Raw genomic sequence first — 23,500 nt, 5'->3', positions numbered from 1 at the left:
TTATCATCTGCTAAAATTTGTTAAGAAAAAAACATCTTAAACTATATCATTTGCACCAGCATCTGCTAACCTTCTGAAATATTTTGGATTGCTTAATTTGTCAAGGAAATAATCCACAGCATCTGTTGCATAACGGTTCAAATACTTGGCAAGAGGAAGCCGATATGGACTATTAATTTCACTATAAAATTGCCCTGGAGGAAGTGCTCCTTCCAAATCAACAATTATAGTTACAAGTTCATCTAAGAATTTCACTGCTGCCTGAGGGAGGAGATGGAAGAGCTCAATCATGGCTGCAAAATGGAAATTTTGTAGTTAATCAAGCCAGATCAGAGTGCGAGAATTACCAATAACAACAAATCATAAGATACCTGCTGCAACCTTTGGCTCATCCCCAGCTTTCCAGGACTTCTGAGTTTGAGCAAGCTTTTCTGGTTCCAGCCATTTCCTTAAGTGATCCAATAACTTGACACCCAACTGGATATTGAACCAGTTCGACAGAAGTTCAAGAAGGCGAGCTAGACCTTGTAATAAAGGCATAGTAAGACTTTTCGTATGTGCCAAATTAACCAATATAGGTCTCAAGCTGCCCTGAAGAAGTTCCTTGGGCAATCTTTGTTGTTGAACAACCTACAACCAAAGTTTGCAAAGGCAACATTATGACCACATACAATCAGAATAAACATAGATTTCCTTTTCTTGAAAAGAATCAATTTAAAATTACTTAACTAAAATGTCAATATGGTGATTAGAGTTGGAAGTACCTGACGAAGCCCTTCCTTTGCAACAGAGACAATCTCCGGCGTCCGACAAGTCAGAGACTTAAAAAACATAGTAATGATTTTAGCACGCAACTCTGTATGATTTGGAGTTTTGAGATCTGCCCAAGCCATTGCAGTGCAAAGAAGTTCGATGCATGCTGTACGGAGCTTGTTTAATGTGGTGACCACCTTAGGGTTCAAAGGCTTTGCAACCCACACGGTCTCATCAGCCTCAGCGATTTGCAATGCTTCTTGCAAAAAGTTCACTAATTCTGGGGTTAATTTGAGAAGAGGAGGTCTTAATGCAAGGCAAAAGTTCAAAGCAGAAACTGTTCCAACCTATCAGAGGAGGTAAGAAATCAATACGATTAAGTCAAACAAGAAAATATTTTAGCTAGCGTCAAGTACACAACCTGTTGCTCAACATTTTTGGTACGAAGTGGCCTCATTATTAGAGGCTGAAGAAGAGGTGGATAAAGAGGCTCAAGCAACTCCGAAACCTCACTGCCAGTCCTGCTAGCTAAAAGAGCCAAGCATGACTGCACGGTCTTTCTAACAACAATAGGTGCATTTGGGTTGAAAAGCTCCAAGGCTAGAAATTCAACCACTCCCTGGAAACTCTGTCGACGATTGTCATTATTTGCCTCATCAACATTATTTACTGCACGTAGAACTTGGGTAAGGACCTGGCTTGTCTCTTCCTGCTCTTTATTAGCATGAACTGGCAACCTTTTCAGAACATATATAAGGCCCCGCACTATTTTCACTTGGAAAATGCACAAAGTCTCAACAGAGACTTTGCCAACTAAAGACCCAAGTCCCATGACACCTCCAACTTGAGCTTGCCAAGTGCTTCCATAACAGCAATGCAAAAGGCGTGGCAAAAGTTGCTCAAACACAGGTATTCGAACACTTGGAGGTGGTGAATACACAGGATTCAAGGATGGACTTGAGACCATCATTGGAGTACCAGGACCACCTCTTGAATTTAGTATGCCATTATGTTTGGCACATGCCAGAAAAAGAAGTGTTTCAGCAAACACAGTTAAGGCATTTAGAGCAGCCTTGGCATGCAACCTGTTTTCACTAGCAAGAACTTCCACTAATGCGTCCAAAAAGATTAGAGGATCCAACTCCTTGAGATTGGAATTATTGACTCTTGATCTGGAATTCATGTTATTGCTTGATGATATCATGGAACCAACATGCTGCCCCGGCATCACAAACAAATTGGATGAAGAGCTTTCCACATGAAAAAGCAGCGCAAAATGACGACAAATATTACTGAGAAATTCATTTTTTTCATCTTGGAGCTCAGGATCAGCACTAGCAGCAACAATTGTCATAAGTAACATCTTAAAGATAGATTTCTCAGCCATAAGTTGAGTTTTTGTCTTCACACCAAGATCAACCTAAAGTTGAAGAGTCCTTAGTCGTTAGATCATTGATATTAGAGGACACAATATACAGTTAATCACAAGGAAAAGCAAGGTGCATATTCTTAACTCTTAATTTATTTTACCTTAAGGTACTCAAGAGAACAAAAATCTCATTAAAAACAATATCAGATAATCCATAGAATTCATCATGTCAAGCTAAGGTTAGTCCTCTAGTACTCCATTGAATATAATTTAAATGAAATTTTAGTAATAATTATCCCTCCAATTCCATTCAAGATTATATCACTATCAATATTAATACATCATAAATCACTTTTAAATATGTTAAAAAGAATTTTTTATTTCCATCAATGTCAACTATCATTTGGGTTGGGCCGCTAGTGGCCCAACACAGATTGGACTATTGGATTGTGCTTGGCAAAACCTAGACAAAATGGGTTGTGACGGGCCAACACTAATCCAATGCTCGTACTAAGCACAGAAGTCATGGCTTGCAAGCCAAGGCCTACATAATAAATGGTCGGGAGTTAACCATGTGTTATTAAAGGCGTGGCCGAGGCGCGCCCGAGGCGTCAGGCGCACAAGGCGCTGGAAAAAACGCCTTTTCACACGCGCGGCGGGCGCTATTCGTCAGGCATACGCAGGGGCAGACCTAGGGCGCCTTTGCATCTCGACTGAGGCGCAATCAAGGCACGATCATGGGCACAATCGTGAACAATTTCTGGATTCTTACCAAAAAAACCATTTCAAACAAATTTAGTTTTGAATTAGGGTACGGAGAAGAAAAGAACGCAAGAAGGGAAGAAGAGAACGCAAGAAGAAGAAGAAGAAAAGGATAAAAGGGAAGAAGAAAAGAACGCAAGAAGAAGAAACCTAACCCGAGCCATTTTCGTCCGCTGCCACCGTTGCTGAGTCGCGCCGTCGCCCAAGTATGTGTTTTTTCCTTCTTTTTTTTTTCTTTTTCTGTTCTTCACTTCATCCTCTCTTCTTCCTTTTTCTTCTGTTATCTTCTTCTTGTTATTTCTTTTCTTCTTCTTTTTCTTTTCTTTGTTTTCACTTTTCACTTTTTCTTTGTTTCTTCTTCTTCTTTTCTTCTTTTCTTCTCTGTGTTCTGATCTTCTTTTCTTCTTCTTTTTCTTTTTTTCTTCTCGTTGAGTTGCTTTTTTGTTCTTGCTGCTGTCTGATTTTGGTTTTTGCTTCTGTTTTTCCATTTTTGCAGGTTGTGATCTTCCGTTTTTGCTGTATTTTTGGTCCTGTTTTACCATTTTTGCTGGTTCGTGCTGCTGTCCGGTTTTTCATTTGTTTTTTTGTCCTTTTTTTCATTTTTTATCCTATTTTTCTTTTTGTTTTTTCCAGTTTTTCTATTACTGGTACACTGTCCGTTTTTGCTGTATTTTTTATCTGTTCATGCTACTGTCCAGTTTTTAATTTGTTTTTTTCCTGTTTTTTCAATTTTTTATCATGTTTTTCTTTTTGTTTTTTCCAGTTTTTCTATTACTGGTAGAGTATTCTTTATGTGCTGTCCATGTTTGCTATATTGTTGGTCCTGTTCGTGCTGTTATCCTGTTTTTCATTTATTATTTTTGTCCTGATCTTTCATTTTTTATCCTGTGCATTGATTTTATTTTATTTTTTATTTTTCAGGCTATTTTCTTGTTCAATTATCATGGAAGGTAGTAGTGATACTTCAGCATATATATCAAAAAACCCGGCATGGAATTATTTTCAAAAAGTCAATCCGAATAACAAAAATGATTTGATATGTAACTTTTGTCAAAAAGTTACAAAAAGGGGTATCTATTGTGCAAAACATCTTGTTGGGGGGTTTCGAAATACTACGACTTGCAAAAGATGTCCGCCATGAAGAAATTAAAAATTTCATGGAGAAAAAGACGGAGAAAAGTAATCTTTCTAAACTTGCGACATTGGAATTTGAGGATGTAGACCCTCTTGTTGGTGATGATATTGATATGGATGATATTGGAGCTAAAGTTGTGTTGCCTAAGTACAAGTACAAGTTCTAGATTAGTGAATATGCAAAAAAAAAGCCAAGACAAATACGTTCAATGGATACGTATTTTGCTCCTAATGTGTAAAAAAAAAATTGTTGAAAGTAGAAAGGATAAAGAGAGACAGACTATGATAAATGGGGCATACAAGAAAGAATTGAGGGGAAAAGCTTGTATATTCATAACTGAGTGGATGTATGATGTGGCAATTCCTTTTAATGGCGTTAACTATTCAAGCTTCAAAAAGATGTTGGACTTGGTTGGCCGATATGGTATAGGTCTAAAAGGACCTAGTTATCATAATGTGCAGGTTCCTTTTCTAAAAAAGGTTGTTGATAGTGTGACAAATGATTACATTAAGTCGTGTGAAACAAAATGGGCCAAGTATAGTTGTAGTTTGATGACAGATGAGTGGACAGACAAAAGGCAAAGGACATTGATTAATTTTTTAGTAAATTCTCCTCAAGGTTCAGTTTTCATCGAATCGGTTGATACCTCTGATTATACAAAGACTGAAGAGAAAATATTTCAGTTGCTTGATCGATTTGTGGAGTGTGTAGGAAAAGCAAATATTGTTCAAATTGTTACGGATAATGCAAGTAACAATGTGCTTGCTGGTAAAAATCTATTTAATTCTTTCTTATCAATATATTTTTCCTTATATATGTTAAACTTATCTAGTTTTCTAACTTCTTTTGAAAGAAAATTATTAGAAGCAAAAAGGTCACATTTGTATTGGACTCCTTGTGCTGCTCACTGCGTCGACATGATCTTAGAAGACATTAGGAAATTGTCTGATTTTAAAGCAACATTAAAGAAGGCAATGAGTGTGAATGCTTAGATTTATGTTCGCACAGGCATGGTAAATATGTTGAGGCAATTCGCAAGACAAAAAGAGCTTTATCGGACGAGTGTCATGAGATTTACTACTGCTTTTCTCACTCTTGAAAGGATGCACCTACAGAAGTAAAATTAAAAAAAAATGTTCATTTCAAAGGATTGGACAGAGAGTAAACGGGCAAAAGAAGCGGAGGGGAAGAAGGTAGCTAAAATCATCATGACACTTAGATTTTGGAGCAGTGATGTGCATATTTTAAAGATATATGGCCCTTTAATCCGTATTCTGAGACTAGTTGATGGGGAAAGAAAACCTACAATGGGCTATATTATGAGACTATAGATAGGGCAAAAGAAACAATTATGAAGGCCTTTAAGGAGAAAGAAGAGAAATACAAAGAAGTATTTGAGATCATTGATACGAGATGGGAATGCCAACTTCATCGGCCTCTGCATACTGCAGGACATTATTTGAATCCAGAATATTTTTATTCATACACAGATTCAAATATATATGGAGAAGTGGTCAATGATTTGTTTGAAACTATAGAGAGATTGGTTTCAAGCGCTACCGAGCAAGATAAAATCACTACCCAGCTCTCTATATATCGAAAGGCAGAAGGACTATTTGGGAGGAATTTGACAATTAGACATAGAAGAGCATTATCTCAAGCAGAATGGTGAGAATGCTACGGAGCAAATGCCCCAGAATTGCAAAAGTTTGCTATTAAAGTGCTTAGCCTCACTTGTAGTGTTTCCGACTGTAAGCGCAATTGGAGTGTATTTGAGCAAGTATATAATAAATATAAATGTATAATACTATTAGTATGTTATTTTATAAGTAGAAAATATTCTTTGCTATTTTATTATACTTATTGTGATTTTTGACATTTCGTAGATTCACAATAAAAAAAAGGAATAGGCTAGCTCAGCATGGCTTAAATGATTTGGTATTTGTGAACTACAATCGTGCCTTAAAATTTCGGTATGATGCACGTGATAAGATTGACCTTATTTCTTTGACAAATATTGATAACAGTAATGAATGGTTGATGGGTAGAATAGATGGAGAAAGTGATAATGAAGAAGATGAGTTGGTTTTTGAAGGTGATGACTTGACATGGGATGTCGTTGCTAGGACTAGTGGAACTGAAGAACATGAATATTGTACTAGAGGAAAAAATATTGCAACCATGACATCTAGTTCACATGCTAGGCCTAAACAAGTCGAGAAGGAAAATACATCTTCTTCTATGAGACACTCATATCTAAGACTTAGAGATGAAGAAAAAATTAAATTTGAAGAAGAAGAATAATACAATGAGGATGACCTTGAGCTTGATGATTAATTTGACTTATCACGCTTGTTTTGATGAACTTCGTTAGTTTAGATTAGAAAGTTGAAACTTGAAAGTTTGAAACCTTTATCATGGTGTTGTTTTGCTTGTCATATTTAATATTTGTGTGTTGAATATTAATAGTTATCATATTTGACATATTATATGAGTATGTCAGTAGTTTAGTAATCAATCTCATGTTCAAGAGGCGCACGCCTCGGACGTGCCTCGCGCCCCAAACTTTAGGGAGCCCTTTTGCGCCTCGCGCCTCTAACATCACTGGTGTGACCCACCATATTTTTCCATAAAACACTAATATTAGTTATTAATATTAAATATTTCTAGTACTATTTTTAAAAACAACATTTTGAATAGCATTTTTATTGTTTAGATTTTATTAATTGTTTAAAATTTAAAAAAAAAACAAATATCTAAATAAAAATATTGGATCCTATAGGCTAAGGCTAATGTCAAGGCCAGACCTTGGGTAATTTAGGTTACGCTTGGTATGACTCGAATTGACCAAGTTGAACCCAACCAACCTAACACAAATCTTCACGAGCCAAAAGGGGGCCTGATCTATTGCCACCTTTATTCACCCACTGTTGGTTGCTATGCAGAATATCATACCGGTCCCCCTGTACAAAAATTACCTTTACTAACAACCTATTGTGTTCTTTAGAAATTAAATTAGGAATCGCAAAAGGAACTTAACATTATTGATTCCAAATTTAACTTATCTGTTCTTTTAGGTTTAGACTTGGATCGCAAACGGAACTTAACATTATTGATCCAAGTCTACCCATGTTACAAAGTCGATTAAATATTTATTTCTAAGATTGGCTTCCAGGACAAAACGTGGTGAGGCACTAGGCCTTCTTGGGTATGGAAGCATCCATCATTCCCTAGGCAAAGCCTTTCAAAGAAATTCAATATTCAATCTCCCTAAAGTAACCCTAGGTTTAACCATAAAGAACAATCGAATCACAAGATCGAAAAAGAAAAGAAACACAAATCGAATACGCAAATTCGAAACCTAGAATCTCTAGCCTCTTGTGTTTGGAATTCATACAAAGAAAACTAGTATGATGCGGAAAACAATTACTAGTCATACCTTTCTTTGTAAGCAACAACCTCTTGATCTTCTATCGTATTCCTCTTCTTATCTCGGACGTTGTGTGGGCAACGATCTACCGAGATGAGAATCCACCAAGCCTCCTCCTTCCTTCTTCCAAGTTTTGGTCAAGCAACCTTCTCCAAGAGATAGCAAGTCTCGGCCACCAACCAAGCTCCAAGGAAAACTAGTATAATTTTATAGTTAAGATAAACTAATACCAAATTACACTACGACTATTCCAATGGTTTGTTCCTATCCATCTTAGTCGTGAGCAACTGTTTATAATTTATAAAGAACTGATAACATGATCTTCTGTGTGTGACACCACACACCATGTTATCTACAATATAAATTAATTGAACTACACTTAGCATATAAATATAGACATTTGACCAATGTGATTCTTTTATTTCAAAAATAAATGTTACAAAAAGCTAGGCTTTTAGAATACACTCTAACACACAACTTTGATCAGTTTTTGAACATGCTTGTGCAATCTTAAGTTATCTTCGCATTTTATATCATGTTAGATCTACACAATTGTTTCAGAATAGTAGTATTTGTCTTCTTTTTTATAACTCCACATATTCATTTTAAAAAAAAATCAAAATTTTTTATATCATGTTAGATCCACATATTCTTTTTTATAGGATGGATCATGTTGTTTAAAAAAAAACAGATTAAAGGACACACAATAATCAAGATTTTTAAAGCTTCTTTCCATTCCAACAATCCATTTTTTATGTTATTAACGATATATTTATCAAAATGTCCTTGTGATTTAAAGTTCCAGGATATATGCAACTCTTACACAAATGTCATGTCCACTCATTTTGAGTTTCATTGGATTCTTTTCTTTTTATTAAAACTGCAACTTATACAACTTTTATTCTATTTAAGTAGAAACCTTGAGTTTGTAAAGTATCTATCCACAATTCAAGCTTAGAATTTATTCCTTTTACACTTTCATTAATTGGAGTTATAACATCAGCAAATGATGTAGAAAATAGTTCATCAAAATAAACCCTTTAACTCCTTTTCATTGTTATAAACAATCAAAATTCCCTAAATTTTAAAGAACATAAAAGTAGATTAAAATAATAAAAAAAAACATTAAAGAACTTCTAGGGGAAGCAGGAAACTTCAAACTAACCTTCATCTCAGAAGTCTCGGGACGACGCCTACAAGGATCCACTGAAGAAAGCATTTGGGTTCCAAGAAGACCAGCAGACACTCCCTCACCTGGGACATTTCCACGAAAATTGAGAAGTGATGCTAAACATGCTCTAACAAATTTCAAAGCCTGCTTCCTATAAAATGCTTCCATGCCACCATTGTTTTGTGTAACAGCGGCCATAGCAAGATATATGCACCGGTCTAAAGGTACCAAAAATGGTGTAGAAGGCTCAAATGTAAGAATTAGACGAAGCCCATGTTCAGGATTCTCTTTGCACTCAAGAGCAAGAGGTTCTCTAAGAAAACGCCTATTTCTACCACCTAATTTACCAAGAAGTTGTAAGGCTTTGGGCCCCCGCGGATAAGGTAGGGGTCTCAAGTGAGACCACAAAGCAAGTATAACCTCTGACAGAACATTTGCCATGCTAGGCTCCAAGAAATCAGGATTCAGACTGTCAATCCAGAATTCAAGAGTCCGGAGACCTAAACAGACAAGATCATCACTTCCTTTTAGAGCAAGAACAAGAGGTTTCATAAGACGAGGAATGTGCGGAAGCAAAGAACTTAAACGTGCAGGTAAGGTTAAGCAGAGTTCCAAGATAAGATCCCGCATGTCCTCACCAGTAGGTCCTTCAAGAATTAATAGGAAAATATTTAGGCAAGGTTGCAAAGACGGAATAAGATCTCGTAGAAGGGTATCAAACTTTGCACCATTCATTGACCGAAAAATATAACGAAGAAGATGCATATAGCCAAGAGGTTTGTCAACTTCAGTAGCATTCTTCATACAAACTTCCATTATTGGAGGTATATGAGGCTGAAGTATGCCTTCACTATCTGCAGGAGCCTTTGCAGCAGCCATAAACAAAAAACGGAAGAGTTGCAAAACAAGCTTAGCTGCAGGGGTATCTGGTTGCTTTAGAGCATCAAGTTTGCTATCAACAAGGAAATGAATTAAGACATCCATGAAAGGGCGAAGCACTTTAGGAGTTTGCAAGAGCGTAGAAAATATGTGAAGCAACTGAGTGTTGGTTATCATGCACTCAAAAAGTTCTGGCATGCATAGGGAAAATATATCCATGAGGTCTCTAGGTTCCATTATAGCTAGAATCTGTGAGAAATGCTGTAACATTTCCCTTTCCTCATCCTTTTCCTTGTACAGTGCCAAACAGTGAACTCCGCTCTTCAGAACCCCAGTTGCCTTCCTAACCTATTTCAACAAAAAATCAAGATAAAGACAAGAAACCAAAAGAAAACACAACTTGAAATACCTCATCTTCCCGCATCCCTTTAAATGTTTGAGGAAGGGACACATTAGTTGATGGGGAGGCCTGCATTTGCTGTTGAACACCATGTGATGATGAAGAAACCTACATGAAAAGATGAGAACAATCTCAATACAAAAATCTGATTAGATTCTACAGTTGAAGTAAAAATATCTAAACCTGTGAGCGTGGCATATGAGCATTTGTGATGCTCCAAATTATAGTCTTCATTCCTGCATAATTTATCAGCCAATCAGTACCATCCATCATTACAGAGTAGTAAAATCTGAATTGAGAAAAACAAAAAATAAACCTCACTAGTGTATCATGATTGAAAGGCTTAAAAATATATGTGTATTGATGTAAAATAATGACACTAGATCATAGCAGATTAGAATATGCTCCAGGGATCGTTTTCTGATATTCAGCTCTGCTTTAAGTGAAAGATCACTAGTAAAACTATACACCACCAAATATTCTCTTCACTTTCTTAATTAAGTTTCTGTATGCTTCATTCATCTACAGGAATATAATTGGCTAAAAGTGATTTGCATAGGTCTTTTGAGCTTAACAAGCACTAGTCATAAGCTTGCCCTGTTCATACTTAACTGATTGTTAAGCATTAAAGCTTTTTTTTAATTTGTAGCAACCCCATATATCCATCCAACAACATGATAGCAATATATTTACAACATAATGTTTCACGATCAATTAAATTCACAATTTACTCAATTTACATATGGATCAGACAATGCATTTAAATTATGCATAAAGGAATCATCTGGGCATGTCTGAAACATTGGAAATGACTTTAGAATCCCAGAAAATATGCCCCCCTTCTCCAATGATAGAGGAGGGCAAAGGGCTCACCACTTTCATTTATTTTGAGAGGAAGTCATTTTTCCTTCAAAATGTATAGGAACTCATTTTTCTCCAAAATGCTCCTATTGATTTTTCATATACTACGTACCAAATAACAGAGTTTCCACAAAGTATTATCCATTAAAAAGTATTTTACATGAAAAAAAATTCTCTCATTGTGAAATCCATCGAAATTAATATCATGTATCTTCTGATCTTAATTGAGAATAATTAGACAAGAAATAAAAAAAGTGACTGAGCACTATTTGTCGACAGGTGGAAAAAAATGACTTTCATCTATTTTGAGAGGAAGTCATTTTTCCTTCAAAATGTATAGGAACTCATTTTCCTCCAAAATGCTCCTATTAATTTTTCATATACTTCGTACCAAACAACAGAGTTTCTGGAAAGTATTATCCATTAAAAAGAATTTTACATGAAACAAAATTCTCTCATTGTGAAATACATCAAAATCAATATCATGTATCTTCTGATCTTAATTAAGAATAATTAGACAAGAAATCAAAAAAGTGACTGAGCACTATTTGTAATGAATATGATTCTTATTAATTCACTATTATTCATTCCAAATAAATTCATTTTCTATTGTATTAGTAGACTGATTGTGCCAATTACATAGGAGATTACAAACCATCTATGGTGAAGTATATGCTAAACACAACTCTTGTACGAATACTGGACCCAAGAAAGTTAAGCCCGTTAAAAACATGGTCCTACTTTATGGTTTATACTAATCATGATTTTACTATTACGGTCCATAAGTTTCTCCAAACACAAAACGTAATGAAAAAGAATAATAATAACGAATTCCTGTAGTGCATTATATCAAGAGTTTTATGTTCAATTTAAATTCTTTTTCCATAAAGAAGAGCAGTCTAGTGCACGAAGTCCCTCCAATGCGATGTTCTGGAAAAGGATCAGATCACATTGGAAAGCTCTAAAACTGATATTTCAAATGAAATATGGAAGAATATATGAAACATGAGACATTTAATTATTATTAAATTCAAGAATCTAGGTGTATTGTCAGTACCCATCACCAATGTTTTAATTAAATTTTTGTAATCACTGACTTCTTTGGCATATTCCAATGGAGTCTGAAAATTAAGAACAGCCTGCAGAAAGAAGCAAACATCAGATTAATAATACACAAGGATAACCAAATCAAGTAGAAAGAATATATTGACCAAGAACAAAGTCCAACTAATTTTGGAAAGCATGTACGAAAAGAATAGGAATGCAATGCAATGCCTCAAAGCAGAACTAGAAAGCAGAAACTCTTATTTTTGGAGCAGCCAGAAATATATCGTTAAGCACTTTCAAGTTTTGTTACTTCAAAGTATTTCAGGTTAACATCTAAAAGTAGTTGTTTGACCCATACTTTGACAAAGACAGCTACAAAATGTTCCTTGGTATATCAAGCAAATGAATCGAGCAAACTGAAGTAAAATTCCAATAAAGTAGCATAATTATAGGGGAAAAACCACAAGAAAAATGGATAAAAATAAAACTTAACTCAAGTTGATATTTTCAAAACAGGAAGTTGATAGAAGAGCATCATGGAGTTTTAAAGAAAAAAATATTTCAGTACCTGAATGGGAACTTCAAGTTTTGACCTCAAGGAAGAATACTCTCTTCCTTCCTCACCATCTTCCAAGAGCTGCAGCAGTGTGCAAAATGGAAGGAACAAGAATATAAAAATTAAATGGAAGGAACAAGTACATGCAGACATATGCAAGCACAATCAAGCAGAGCAAACAGATTTATGAAAACAAACAGATTTATGAAAACAGTAATAAGATCTGCTCTTCTGCACCCTGACTACTTGGGGACTGCTTGGATCTTGTACCTTCCTAAAGGTGAATGTAAGGTATATCATTAGTATTTTAGAATCCCATATTATTTGAATCACTTTTAATGTTATGTAAAGTTTCTTTGATCCTCTTTACTCATTCTCACCTTTCAATATAGCTACTAAGCAATTTATTAGTTAACAAGAAATTTGAAATTCAAAAATTAGTATAACAACAAGACTCCATTATGAACTCTGCCACCACATTACTGCAGAACCATGGTCATGTGACGCCTGTTATACACCTGCCCCAATAAGACACCACTATGAACACCGCTGAAATGGCAAGAGAAACTCTCCTAAGGATTGCAATTTCATAAGTCTGCCCTTCTTCAGATATTGTCACTTATGCATAAGCATATCAGTGTACGACATTGTAATCTAGATTGAAAAAGAGACATACATAATAAACAATAGCAAGTAATAAGGCAGGTGTAATACATTACAAGATGCAACAAACTACATCAGAACCTAGTCTTGACATTGCTGATAAATGCATAAATAAAAACAGAAAGTACATGCACCAAGAAGAGATTTCAAGATCTTATACCCATGGTAGTAAGATTGCAATCCAAACCTTACAATCTTAAAATCTTATGATTCAAATTGACATCAGCAATCCCAATAAGGATCTAAATTGGATTAGAATCTTGTAAATTTATGGGCCAATCCTATGTCTCCTTATCATGCCTACATAGAATTTCAACCCCAAAGCCCTTAACCACAAAGAATATGTTTTACATTATGTTAGATATCTTCTTAAAATTTAACAGTGTGTTATAATAATTTTTTGGTTCATATAATTCGAGAAAGTTTTAATTAAATGGTGAAAGTTAAGGATGAAAAACAAAACATATTTAATGAAAATGTAGGAATACAAGTATTAAAAGAAATACATGACAACTCAAATATGACATGCGATAAGATACTATTAAAGTTAAAATGATAGAGAAGAGCGTACTCAGTAAGTTAAAAGGACGTGTACAACTCACTAAAGAATCTTGGTGATAAAATGAGAACGTACAAGAGAAAGTAAAGAAAAATAAACAACCTACAAGTTATATACTTATAAGAAATTAAAAAATATATAAAGAAATATAATAGCTGAAAAAGAGGTCAAGAAACCAATATGTGAAGGTAAGAATGAAACTTGAATGTTTATATCGACAGTTGGCAAAAGGAGAAATCGACATATATACAATAGCCAAAGTGAAAGAAAAGAAAATAAGAAATCTTATCCAAATAAGATGCATTAAAGATAAATAAAAGGGCAGCCCGGTGCACGAAGCTCCCGCTATGCAGGGTCCCCGGGAAGGATCCATTGTACGCAACCTTACCCTGTCTTTTGCAAGAGGCTGTTTCCAGGATTCGAACCCGTGATATTTTGGTCACAAAGCAACAACTTTACCGTTGCATTACAGATAAATGCAATAATGTATTAGTGAATGATAATGAAATAAAAGAGGGATGGAAAAAATATTTTCATCAACCTTTTAATAAAGGTTTAGGTTACCAACTTAACTTAAGCAATTTAAATAAATCAGAGTATAGAAATTTAAATTTTTATCATAAAATTCAAACTTAAAAGTATAAAAGCTTTAGATGGGATGCAAATTGGAAAGCAAGTTAAATCAGATGATATTCCGATGGAGATATAGAAGTGTCTAGAGAAGCAAGATATTGAATGACTTATGAATTTATTCAATATGATATTATATATGAAAAAAAAAAAATTGATAGAGTAAATACTCTAATCCTCCTATATAAAAATGAAAGAGATGTACACAATTATGTGAATTATAAGGGTATTAAATTAATCAGTCATACCATGAAAGTTTGAAAAAAAAAAAAACTAACGAAGGAGAGCACAATGAGAGAAAATTAATTTAAATTCATGTCTAGAAAGTCAACAATAAAAGTTATACATCCTCTTAAGCTACTAATTGAAAAGTATAGAGAACAAAAGTAAGACTTACCTATCATATTTGTCGACCTAGAAAAAACTTATAATAAAGTCTCGAGGGAAATCATGTGAAAAATTCTAAAAAGAAAAGATATTAGCGTAGCATAATTGAAATAATTAAGGATATGTATGAGCATATAATGACAAAAATTAAGACTTCATATAGATTAACCGAAACATTTTCTATCAAGATAAGGTTACATTAAGATCAAGTCTCTATCTTTTTACACTAATCATGGATGAATTCACTAGACACATCTAGGGCCCGTATATGTTGTTTGTAAACGATATTATTTTGATAGATTAGACATGTGAAGGAGTAAATATTAAACTCGAATCTTAGCGGCAGAAAACACTAGAAATGAAAGGTTTTACGCTAAGTGGTGTAAAGTTAAATTTAACAATATTAGATGTAATAAGGTAATTATTAAGATAAGAGATGTTAAGTTATCTATAACTGAGATATTTAAGTATTTAAAATCATTTTTACAAATAGATAGGGGTTAAGAGATGTCTTACATAAAATATAAGCGGGATGATTAAATGGAGAAGAGTGTCAGGTTCTTTGTGATTGTAAAGTATCTCTGAAATGTAAAGGTTTAGGACTTTTTTCAGGAAATGAGACTAGTGAAACTTTGTGGAAAGAGATATTTTTATGTCGGGAACAGAAGCCAAGCTCATGGCATTATTGATCTTGTAGGGGCAGATCCTAAGGATTTTGAGGATTTTTTTATTGTAAATCTATATTAAACTATAATTGAATTTTGTTCTTCTACAAAATAATTGTTAGACCTAATATATTATATGAAACTGAATGTTAGTCTAAGACTCGAGTAAACGAGCAAAGATGAAAGTCACATAGATAAGGGTGTTAAGATAGATGTGCGGGCATATGTGTGGATAGGATAAGAAATGAAAATATTAGAGAGAAAATCAAGCTTGTACCTATTGAGGGAAAACTCTGAGCGACATTTAAAATGATACAAACATGTACTTAGACGACTAATAAATATTCGAGTTAGGCAATGTGAAACTATTACAAATACGCACATTAAACGAGAAGAGTAAAACCAAAGAAGACTTGATTAGCAACTATAAAACAAGTTGAAATTTATTTAATTATATAAATAATGATATAGTAAGAGATAGCCTAATGGAGTAGAAGGATCCATATAGTCAACTCCACTTGGTGGGATAAGCCTAGAGTTGAATAATCGGTTCAAAACCGAACCAATTTAATCGAAACCAAACAAATTAAAAAAATTTTGAACCAACTGAACCTTCAAATCGAACCGATAAAATATCGATTAATTCGATTTTCGGCCGAATTAACTGAACTTTCCAACAATAATACATTTATATCCAATTTTAACTTTTAAGTCGGTGATTTAGAGAATGTGTGCTTGTTTATCATTGCTAATGGCAATTTTCAGAACATGGTATCATTAGAGATCATGCAAAATCACAAGTTGGATACTATCCCTCATCCAAATCCCTAACAATTATGATAATTGCAAAAAGAAAATAAAATAAATCGGTTTATTCGGTTTAACTGAATTAGGAGCTTTAAAATTGAAAACAAACCAAATTAACCGAAACAACCGATATTTTTTAACAAAAAACTCAAATTTCCGAAATAATTGAACCGAATTTTTTAATTTGGGTGGTTCGGTCGGTTAATTCGGTTTAACCGAACTTTTGCTCACCCGTATATAAGGCTTGATTGTTGTTGTATAATTCAAGAAAGTTTTAAATCATATAAGATTCTTATAACTCCTAATTAGAAGAATAATTTTTAATTATTATTATTAACTCATAAAAATTGCTACTAGCCATGTAAAGATGGAAGACTTTATAAATTATATTTTATTTTTCATATATTTTACTATATGAATAATTTTTTTTAAGCTTTATGATATAGGAATAATAATATTCAAAAGTCAAAACAATTCAATGCACTATTATATATTAAAAGTTAATAAATATGATGTATTACAAATGTCAAATATAGTTCTAACATATTTTAATTAAATGGTAGGATTTTTGATACTACACTCTGATCTTGCAATACTAAGCCGACTACTAACCCGACGATCTCTTTTTGTTCTTGGGTACTGACAAACTTGTATATACCAAATAATTATTTATCACCTTCAACAACAGACTACAACCAATGTACCTAAAAAGAGGTAACAGAAGCAAACATAAAAGGAAATAAAAAACAAAAACTGTAATCTACCTATCATACAAAGTTGCATATATTAGTATAACCATATGTAACACACTAGAGGTAGGTGTGAATCAACAGAGAGTCAATGTACCTGAGGTACAATGCGTTTAAAGGTCACAAATTTCCCAACAAAAGTGTCCAATATGCGACCCTAAATATAAAACAACAATAAGAAACATAAAATAAAGAAACATGATATGAGGAGCAAGAAAAATAATGTTTTTATACAAGACAAAATAAACAGATCAAAACCATGAGAATTTGTACCAATAGAGCTCGTGCTTCATCCATGCTCTGGAGGTCAACTCCTTTGTCATATATTGGCTCCACCTAAGGCCCAAAGTAGATAATCAGTGATTACAAATATATGTATTGCATTAAAGTGTTTTCAGATTATTCAAAAATATAAACAGAAATGTACAAGCATTTTAGTTGATTCAATTTTCAAGGAAAAAAAATTCTAACCAGATTAAGCATCAAACGAGCACAGGTTGTGTGAATGACAATGGTTAAAGATGAGTCATGCATATTTCTTGAGAACAAATAGATAATCCGTGACAACTGCATGAAAGCAATATCAAGTTAGTATTGAGGGAAAATATAAAACAAAATGGCATAATACATTTGACTAGTCAAACAAATTGAATAGATAAAAAATTGATTCACAATAATCTCTTATGCCATGTTTCCTAATAGCAAGATAGAAAAAATTTTCCTGGCTGCACTTTTTCTCCATTTCCTTTGATGGATAAAGTTGGAGGGAAGGAAAATGCTATGGTTTGAAATCATGTATCATGTCGGGCGAAACAATGAAATATCATATAGATAAAGGACAACCTGGTGCATGAAACTCCGGTCAATGCTCAAGGAAAGGATCTATTGTACACAGTTTTATCCTAATTTAAAAGAGGTTGTATCTGTAACTCGAACCAGTGATCTCCAAGTTACATGGCAATAATTTTACCGTTACATCAAAACTCCCCTTTTGAAACATCATAAAGATAAGTTAACAAAATTGATATCACTCAGAGCACACACAATGTCTTATATACCATTGTCAATAAATATTATGTCATGCCACCAGCATATTACAACATAGGTCAAGACAAATTAAGATAATGTTAATATCTTTATGATTATCTTTTTCTTTTTCTCTCCTTTCTCATTTCACTTCCAATTCGCCACTAATATCATATATCAAAATATTGGCACAATACAAAATCAATATCATTCTAGTCAAAAAAACAAAAACTTCAGCACGACTTAAAATCTTGAACCTTGGAGGATTTTTTTTTAATTTTACTCTATATTGATTTTATCCAATCGACCCCACTTAATGGGATAATGAGAAAAGACTTAATTGCCATTGTATTGATTCTATCCGATTTAGCCAATAAAAAAAATCACAAAGCATGTAGCTCAAATCTACAACAACAATCAAGCCTTATCTCACTAGGTGGAGTCGGCTATATGGATCATTTTACGCCATTGAGTTTTATCTCCTACTATATCATCATCTATACTTAAATAAATTTTATCTTGTTTTATTGTTTTGCTAACCAAGTCTTTTTATTGTAGCTCAAATCTTAGATTAAAAAAATAAAATTTATTTTTATTTTTGTTATTCTTTTTTTTATTTTAGACAAATGAAATTTAAAAATATTTTCATCTCTTCCATCAAAGGAAAATATTTCTCTCATTTTTTTCCTACTTTTTTCTTTGCCTATCTATTTCTTTCCTTTATAGAAAAAGAGACCTTAGTATAAACATGAAGTCCAGCATGTCACATATCAATAAAGAGAAAAAAAATCACATAAATGAACATTTGCAAAATGATCTTTCATTGGTTAATAAGGCAATTTCCCATGCCAAGTACTCCTTAATCAAAACCAAATATTTTAACTATCTCACCCTAAGATCTGGCAAGAACAATAATGAAACCCTGTTTTGCATTGTTTACAAATATCCTGCATCCCAACATAATAATGGACAATAGAACAAAAATTGTCATTAATAATGGGCATATATTAAATAAAATATTTCACCATGCCATAGCTATTAGAATGCGGGTGTTGTGGACTGATTAAATATCATATGCGACCTTCCTCAATTCCAGCACCACAAAGCCATATCAACTTTAAGTTAGCACAACTAGACTTAATTGGGTTTTACTACAGAGTATATCCAGCATCTTTGGTTTCATTCATTTAGACTCCAGGCCTAATCGAGAAACACATCAATGCTATTAGCCTATCATCAACCAGATTGTCATATGCCATTAGATATCATTATATACAAATCACCATCATCATCAAGGCATGAGTCGTGCTGGTGCCAAATATTCGAGTCAGCTGCATGAATGGATCATATTCCTCCACTAAACTTAGTGCAATGCTTATTTAAGAATATCAACATAAATGTTTGTCACGCATTGTATTAACTAATTATGACTGAGTTAATTCTAATTATGTTGCTCCAACGCGAAGATATCCATCAATGACTGTTTTTCCTATTCAGATTAAAAACAGAATCAGATCCTTAGCAATAGAAAATTGTTATTCTACAAATATTTTTATGTATGTACTGCATAGGCTATGATATATATAAGATTATCAATGATATTCTTAGATAGTATACTTATTTATCAATAATATCGAATTATTGAAAATATCAGATTAATAATACTAAATGATATTATAATATTTATAAATAATGCAGATTATCAAATACAAATAATCATATAGATGCAGCAGCTGTAGAAGCACAAGCCGAAGGTCTAGGCAATTGACCCAGTGTGAGTGCGCACGCACTTCAACAGCTTGCAAGAGATGCAGAAAAGCATGAATACCTTGAACCAGGAGGGTCTTCCCCAGGCAACCCACTGCTAAGCTCTAGAAACAACCCCACACGTAAGATCAAAAGTGAAAGCTAGAGGTGATGCTGCTCATGCACAGAAGCTTCACTGGAGGCAACAGTTTGAGCAAGATGGAGTTGAGTGTCATCATAATCTTGCATAAATATTGGAGAAAGCTAAAAGCTAAACGTAATCAGATTGAACATGTGAGTAATGAGTGTATGCTTCTAGAGGACAAGAGATCAGTGTTGCCAGTGCTCATGATGAAGAAGGATCCAACAGAGATGGCAAATGCAATGCATAGTTATAAATAGGCAGCAAGGTGCATGTCCGGGGAAGATCTATTTTACGTAATCTTACCCTGTATTACAAAAGACTGTTTCCACATGCAATGCATAGTTAAACAAGAAAAGGTGAGTAAATGGAAACTACAAAAAACATAAATACCATTTGGAAATTGGCTCAAGTGTTAAACAAGAAAAGGTCAGCACTGACTAAATGGAAATTAATGTCCTCTCTCAAGAAAGACAAGTTTGTTCTCATTCTGTTATGTCACACTTGCTTCAAAAGTGAATGAAGATTGCAGAACTAAAAGTCCATCTCATCCCGTTTAGCCAAGTTATTCTTTAATAAAGTTGTTAGATTAAGTGAGTTCCCGCATGGAAATGTTAAATTTATTAGCTACTTCTGGAATATTCCGTAATAATAATTTAAAACCCAACTTATGTTTTTACCTACATTTTATCCACGGATTGTCATAGTCAAAAAAACTTGCTTAGCCGCCTAATGGGAGAAAATACAGTGATTTGATAAGAATTTTGCCCATTGCAAAATTTACCTGCAACAACTCTATTAATCAGTCTACAGAATGCAGTTATCAGCTTGATAAATGTGCTTCTAACTTGATAAATGTAAGCCCTATTCCATACTTATCCTATGATGCTTAATTAGCCTCCTTTTATCTTCCTTATCAGCCCAATAGGTTGCGAACTGCCATCAGGATGGGAGCGGCAGATAAAACGTACTAAGAGTAAAAATGGTCAAGTACACAGGTAGCATTGTGCTGCAATCACCGAACTATTGGAAAGGTACTCTTAGGCAGTCAGCTTGTTGCTTAGCACCTAAGTGGGAGAAGGTCCGCATTCAAATAATATTAGAATAGGAAAGAGAATATATTAAATTAAGAATGACTAATATTAATTTATATAAATATACACAACAACAACAACAACAACTAAGGCTTATCCCACTAGGTGGGGTCGGCTATATGAATCCTTTTACACCATTGAGCTTTATCTCCTACTATATCATCATCAATACTTAAATAAATTTTATCTTATTTTATTGTTGTTAATCAAGTCTTTTTTGTTCTCCCTCTTCCTCGTGTGATATGCGTGTTGTCATAGTTTCACATCGCTTAACTAGAGCATTTATTAGTCATTTAAGTACATGTCCATACCATCTTAAAAGTGTCTCTCGGAGTTTTCCCTCAATAGATGCAACTCTGACTTGCTCTCATTTCTTATTTCAATCATCTTACTTGTATTTGATGTACGTCATCTCTCTCAATCCCTCCATCGTTTTACCAAAAATGAATCTAAATATTTAAAGCACTCGGTTCCGAACAACTCATCATCTTCTATCCTAACAATTATCTTATTACGTCTAATATTGCTAAATTAAATTTCATATATTCTATTTTTACTCTACTAAGCTTAAAACTTTTCCCTTATAGTATTTTCTGCTAAGATTCTAGTTTAGTATTTACTCCTTCACGTGTTTCATTTACCAAAACAATATCATCTACAAACAACATATACAATGGTACAGTCTCTTGAATGTGTGTAATGAGTTCGTCCATAATTAGTGTATAAAGATAGGAACTTAGAATTGATCCTTGATGTAACCCTATCTTTATTAGAAATACTTCAGTTACTCAAGTCTTTATTTTGGTCATCACATCCTCATATATATCCTTAATTAATTCAATATATGTTACGTTAACAACTCTTTCTTCTAAAATTCTCTATATAATTTCTCTTAGAATTCTATCATAAGTTTTTTTTAAGTCAATGAATATCATATATAAATATTGTTTTTGCTCCCGATATTTTTCAATTAATTATCTAAGATATATAACTTCTATTGTCGACCTTTCAGGCATGAACCCAAATTAATTTTCAGTCACCTTGGCCTCTTTCCTTAATCTTTTTTCTATTACTTTTTCCCAAAGCTTCATGGTATGACTCATTAGTTTAATACCCCTATAGTTTGTACAATTTTGTGTATCTCCCTTGTTCTTATATAAGAAAACTAAAGTACTTATCCTCCATTGATCGGGTATTTTTTTTCGTTTTCAATATCAAATTAAATAATTTCATAAGTCATTCAATACCTTATTTCCCTAGGCACTTTATACCTTTATCAGAATATCATCAGATCTAACGACTTTTTCATTATACATCTCATTTGTTCTACTTCTGATGTTTGATTTATACGATAAAAATTTAAATTTCTATACTCATTTGACCTACTAAAATTACCTAAGTTAAGTTGGTCATCTAAATCTTTATTAAAAAGTTGATGAAAATACCTCTTCCACCACTCTTTTATTTCTCCATCGTTTACTTAGTCCCCTATTACATTCATCTTTAATACATTTTATTTGGATAAGATCTCTTATTTTCCTTTGTCTCACTTTAACTATTCTATAAATGTCTTCTTTCCCTTCTTTAGTATCTAATTTTTTATATAATCGTTCAAAAAGTTCATTTTTTTTACTTCATTCACTATTTTCTTAGCTTCTTTCTTGACTATTATATATTTTATAAGTTTTCCTCCATACAAATATATAATTCCTTATAAGTTATTCGTTTTTTCTTCACTTTCTCTTGTACTTTCTCATTCCACCACCAAGATTTCTTACTTTTAGTGCATGTCCCTTTGACTAACCGAGTACACTCTTAGTTATTATTTTCAAGTTTGATATCATCTTATCCCATGTCGTATTAGAGTCACCATATATTTCACTTAATGCTTAGTACTCCTACCTTCTCCTTAAATATATTATGCCTCCCATCCTTTAACTTCCGGCACTTAATTCTAGGAGTCGTATATATTTTCTTTCTATTGATACTATGTTTGAGGCACCTATCCAACACTACTAACATATATTGGGTAGTTAAACTTTCTCCAGGGATGACCCTGTAATTTTTATAAATCTTTCTATCCTCTTTCATAACCATAAGAAAGTCAATTTGCGATTTATTATTCTCGCTTTTGAATGTGACTAAGTGTTATTCTCTTTTTTTAAAAAATGTATTAGTTAATATAAGGTCATATGCTATCGTAAAATCTAATATAGTTTTCCCTTCCTCATTTCTCGTTCCAAACACATAACCCCTATGTACCCTCACATACTCCTCATTTTTCACTCCGATATGCTCATTTAGATCACCTATTATAATCATTTCATTTATCAGAATGTTTTGTAATATTTATCTAAGTTATCCCAAAACCTTGATTTAGAAGCTTCATCTAATCATACTTGTGATGCATATACTCTAATTATGTTCATAATTTCTTTCACCACTATTATCTTAAGGGTTATAATTTTATCCCCTTTTCTAACTACTTCTACAATTTCATCCTTTAACGAACTATCTACAACAATACTCACTTTATTTCTTGCTTTACTGTTTCCTGTGTATCATAACTTAAAATCCGAATTCTCTAGCATCTTTGTCTTCTCGCCTACCCATTTTGTCTATTGTACATACAAAATACTAATTATTCTCCTAATCATCTTATCTACTAC

At 33.4% G+C, this 23,500-nt stretch overlaps 1 protein-coding gene across 1 annotated transcript in view; it reads right to left on the bottom strand.

Annotated features, from left to right (window-relative positions):
• The window catches only part of LOC122008282 (transformation/transcription domain-associated protein-like), a 60,239-nt gene that overhangs the window by 24,082 nt on the left and 12,657 nt on the right, over positions 1-23,500 (bottom strand). Inside the window, exons 6-17 of the mRNA XM_042563965.1 lie at positions 17,295-17,390; positions 17,097-17,159; positions 16,921-16,980; positions 12,376-12,444; positions 11,818-11,899; positions 10,083-10,135; positions 9,909-10,007; positions 8,615-9,847; positions 1,175-2,173; positions 765-1,100; positions 372-630; positions 71-293 (exon numbers count right to left, since the gene is read on the bottom strand). Coding sequence (XP_042419899.1) covers positions 71-293; positions 372-630; positions 765-1,100; positions 1,175-2,173; positions 8,615-9,847; positions 9,909-10,007; positions 10,083-10,135; positions 11,818-11,899; positions 12,376-12,444; positions 16,921-16,980; positions 17,097-17,159; positions 17,295-17,390 — 3,572 coding nt within the window. The remainder of the gene's footprint in view (positions 1-70; positions 294-371; positions 631-764; positions 1,101-1,174; positions 2,174-8,614; positions 9,848-9,908; positions 10,008-10,082; positions 10,136-11,817; positions 11,900-12,375; positions 12,445-16,920; positions 16,981-17,096; positions 17,160-17,294; positions 17,391-23,500) is intronic.

Source organism: Zingiber officinale, chromosome 8A (genome assembly GCF_018446385.1).
Source record: "Zingiber officinale cultivar Zhangliang chromosome 8A, Zo_v1.1, whole genome shotgun sequence".
Lineage (NCBI taxonomy): Eukaryota > Viridiplantae > Streptophyta > Magnoliopsida > Zingiberales > Zingiberaceae > Zingiber > Zingiber officinale.
Note: the sequence above shows the minus strand (reverse complement) of the source record. Positions and strands in the feature narration are given on the sequence as shown.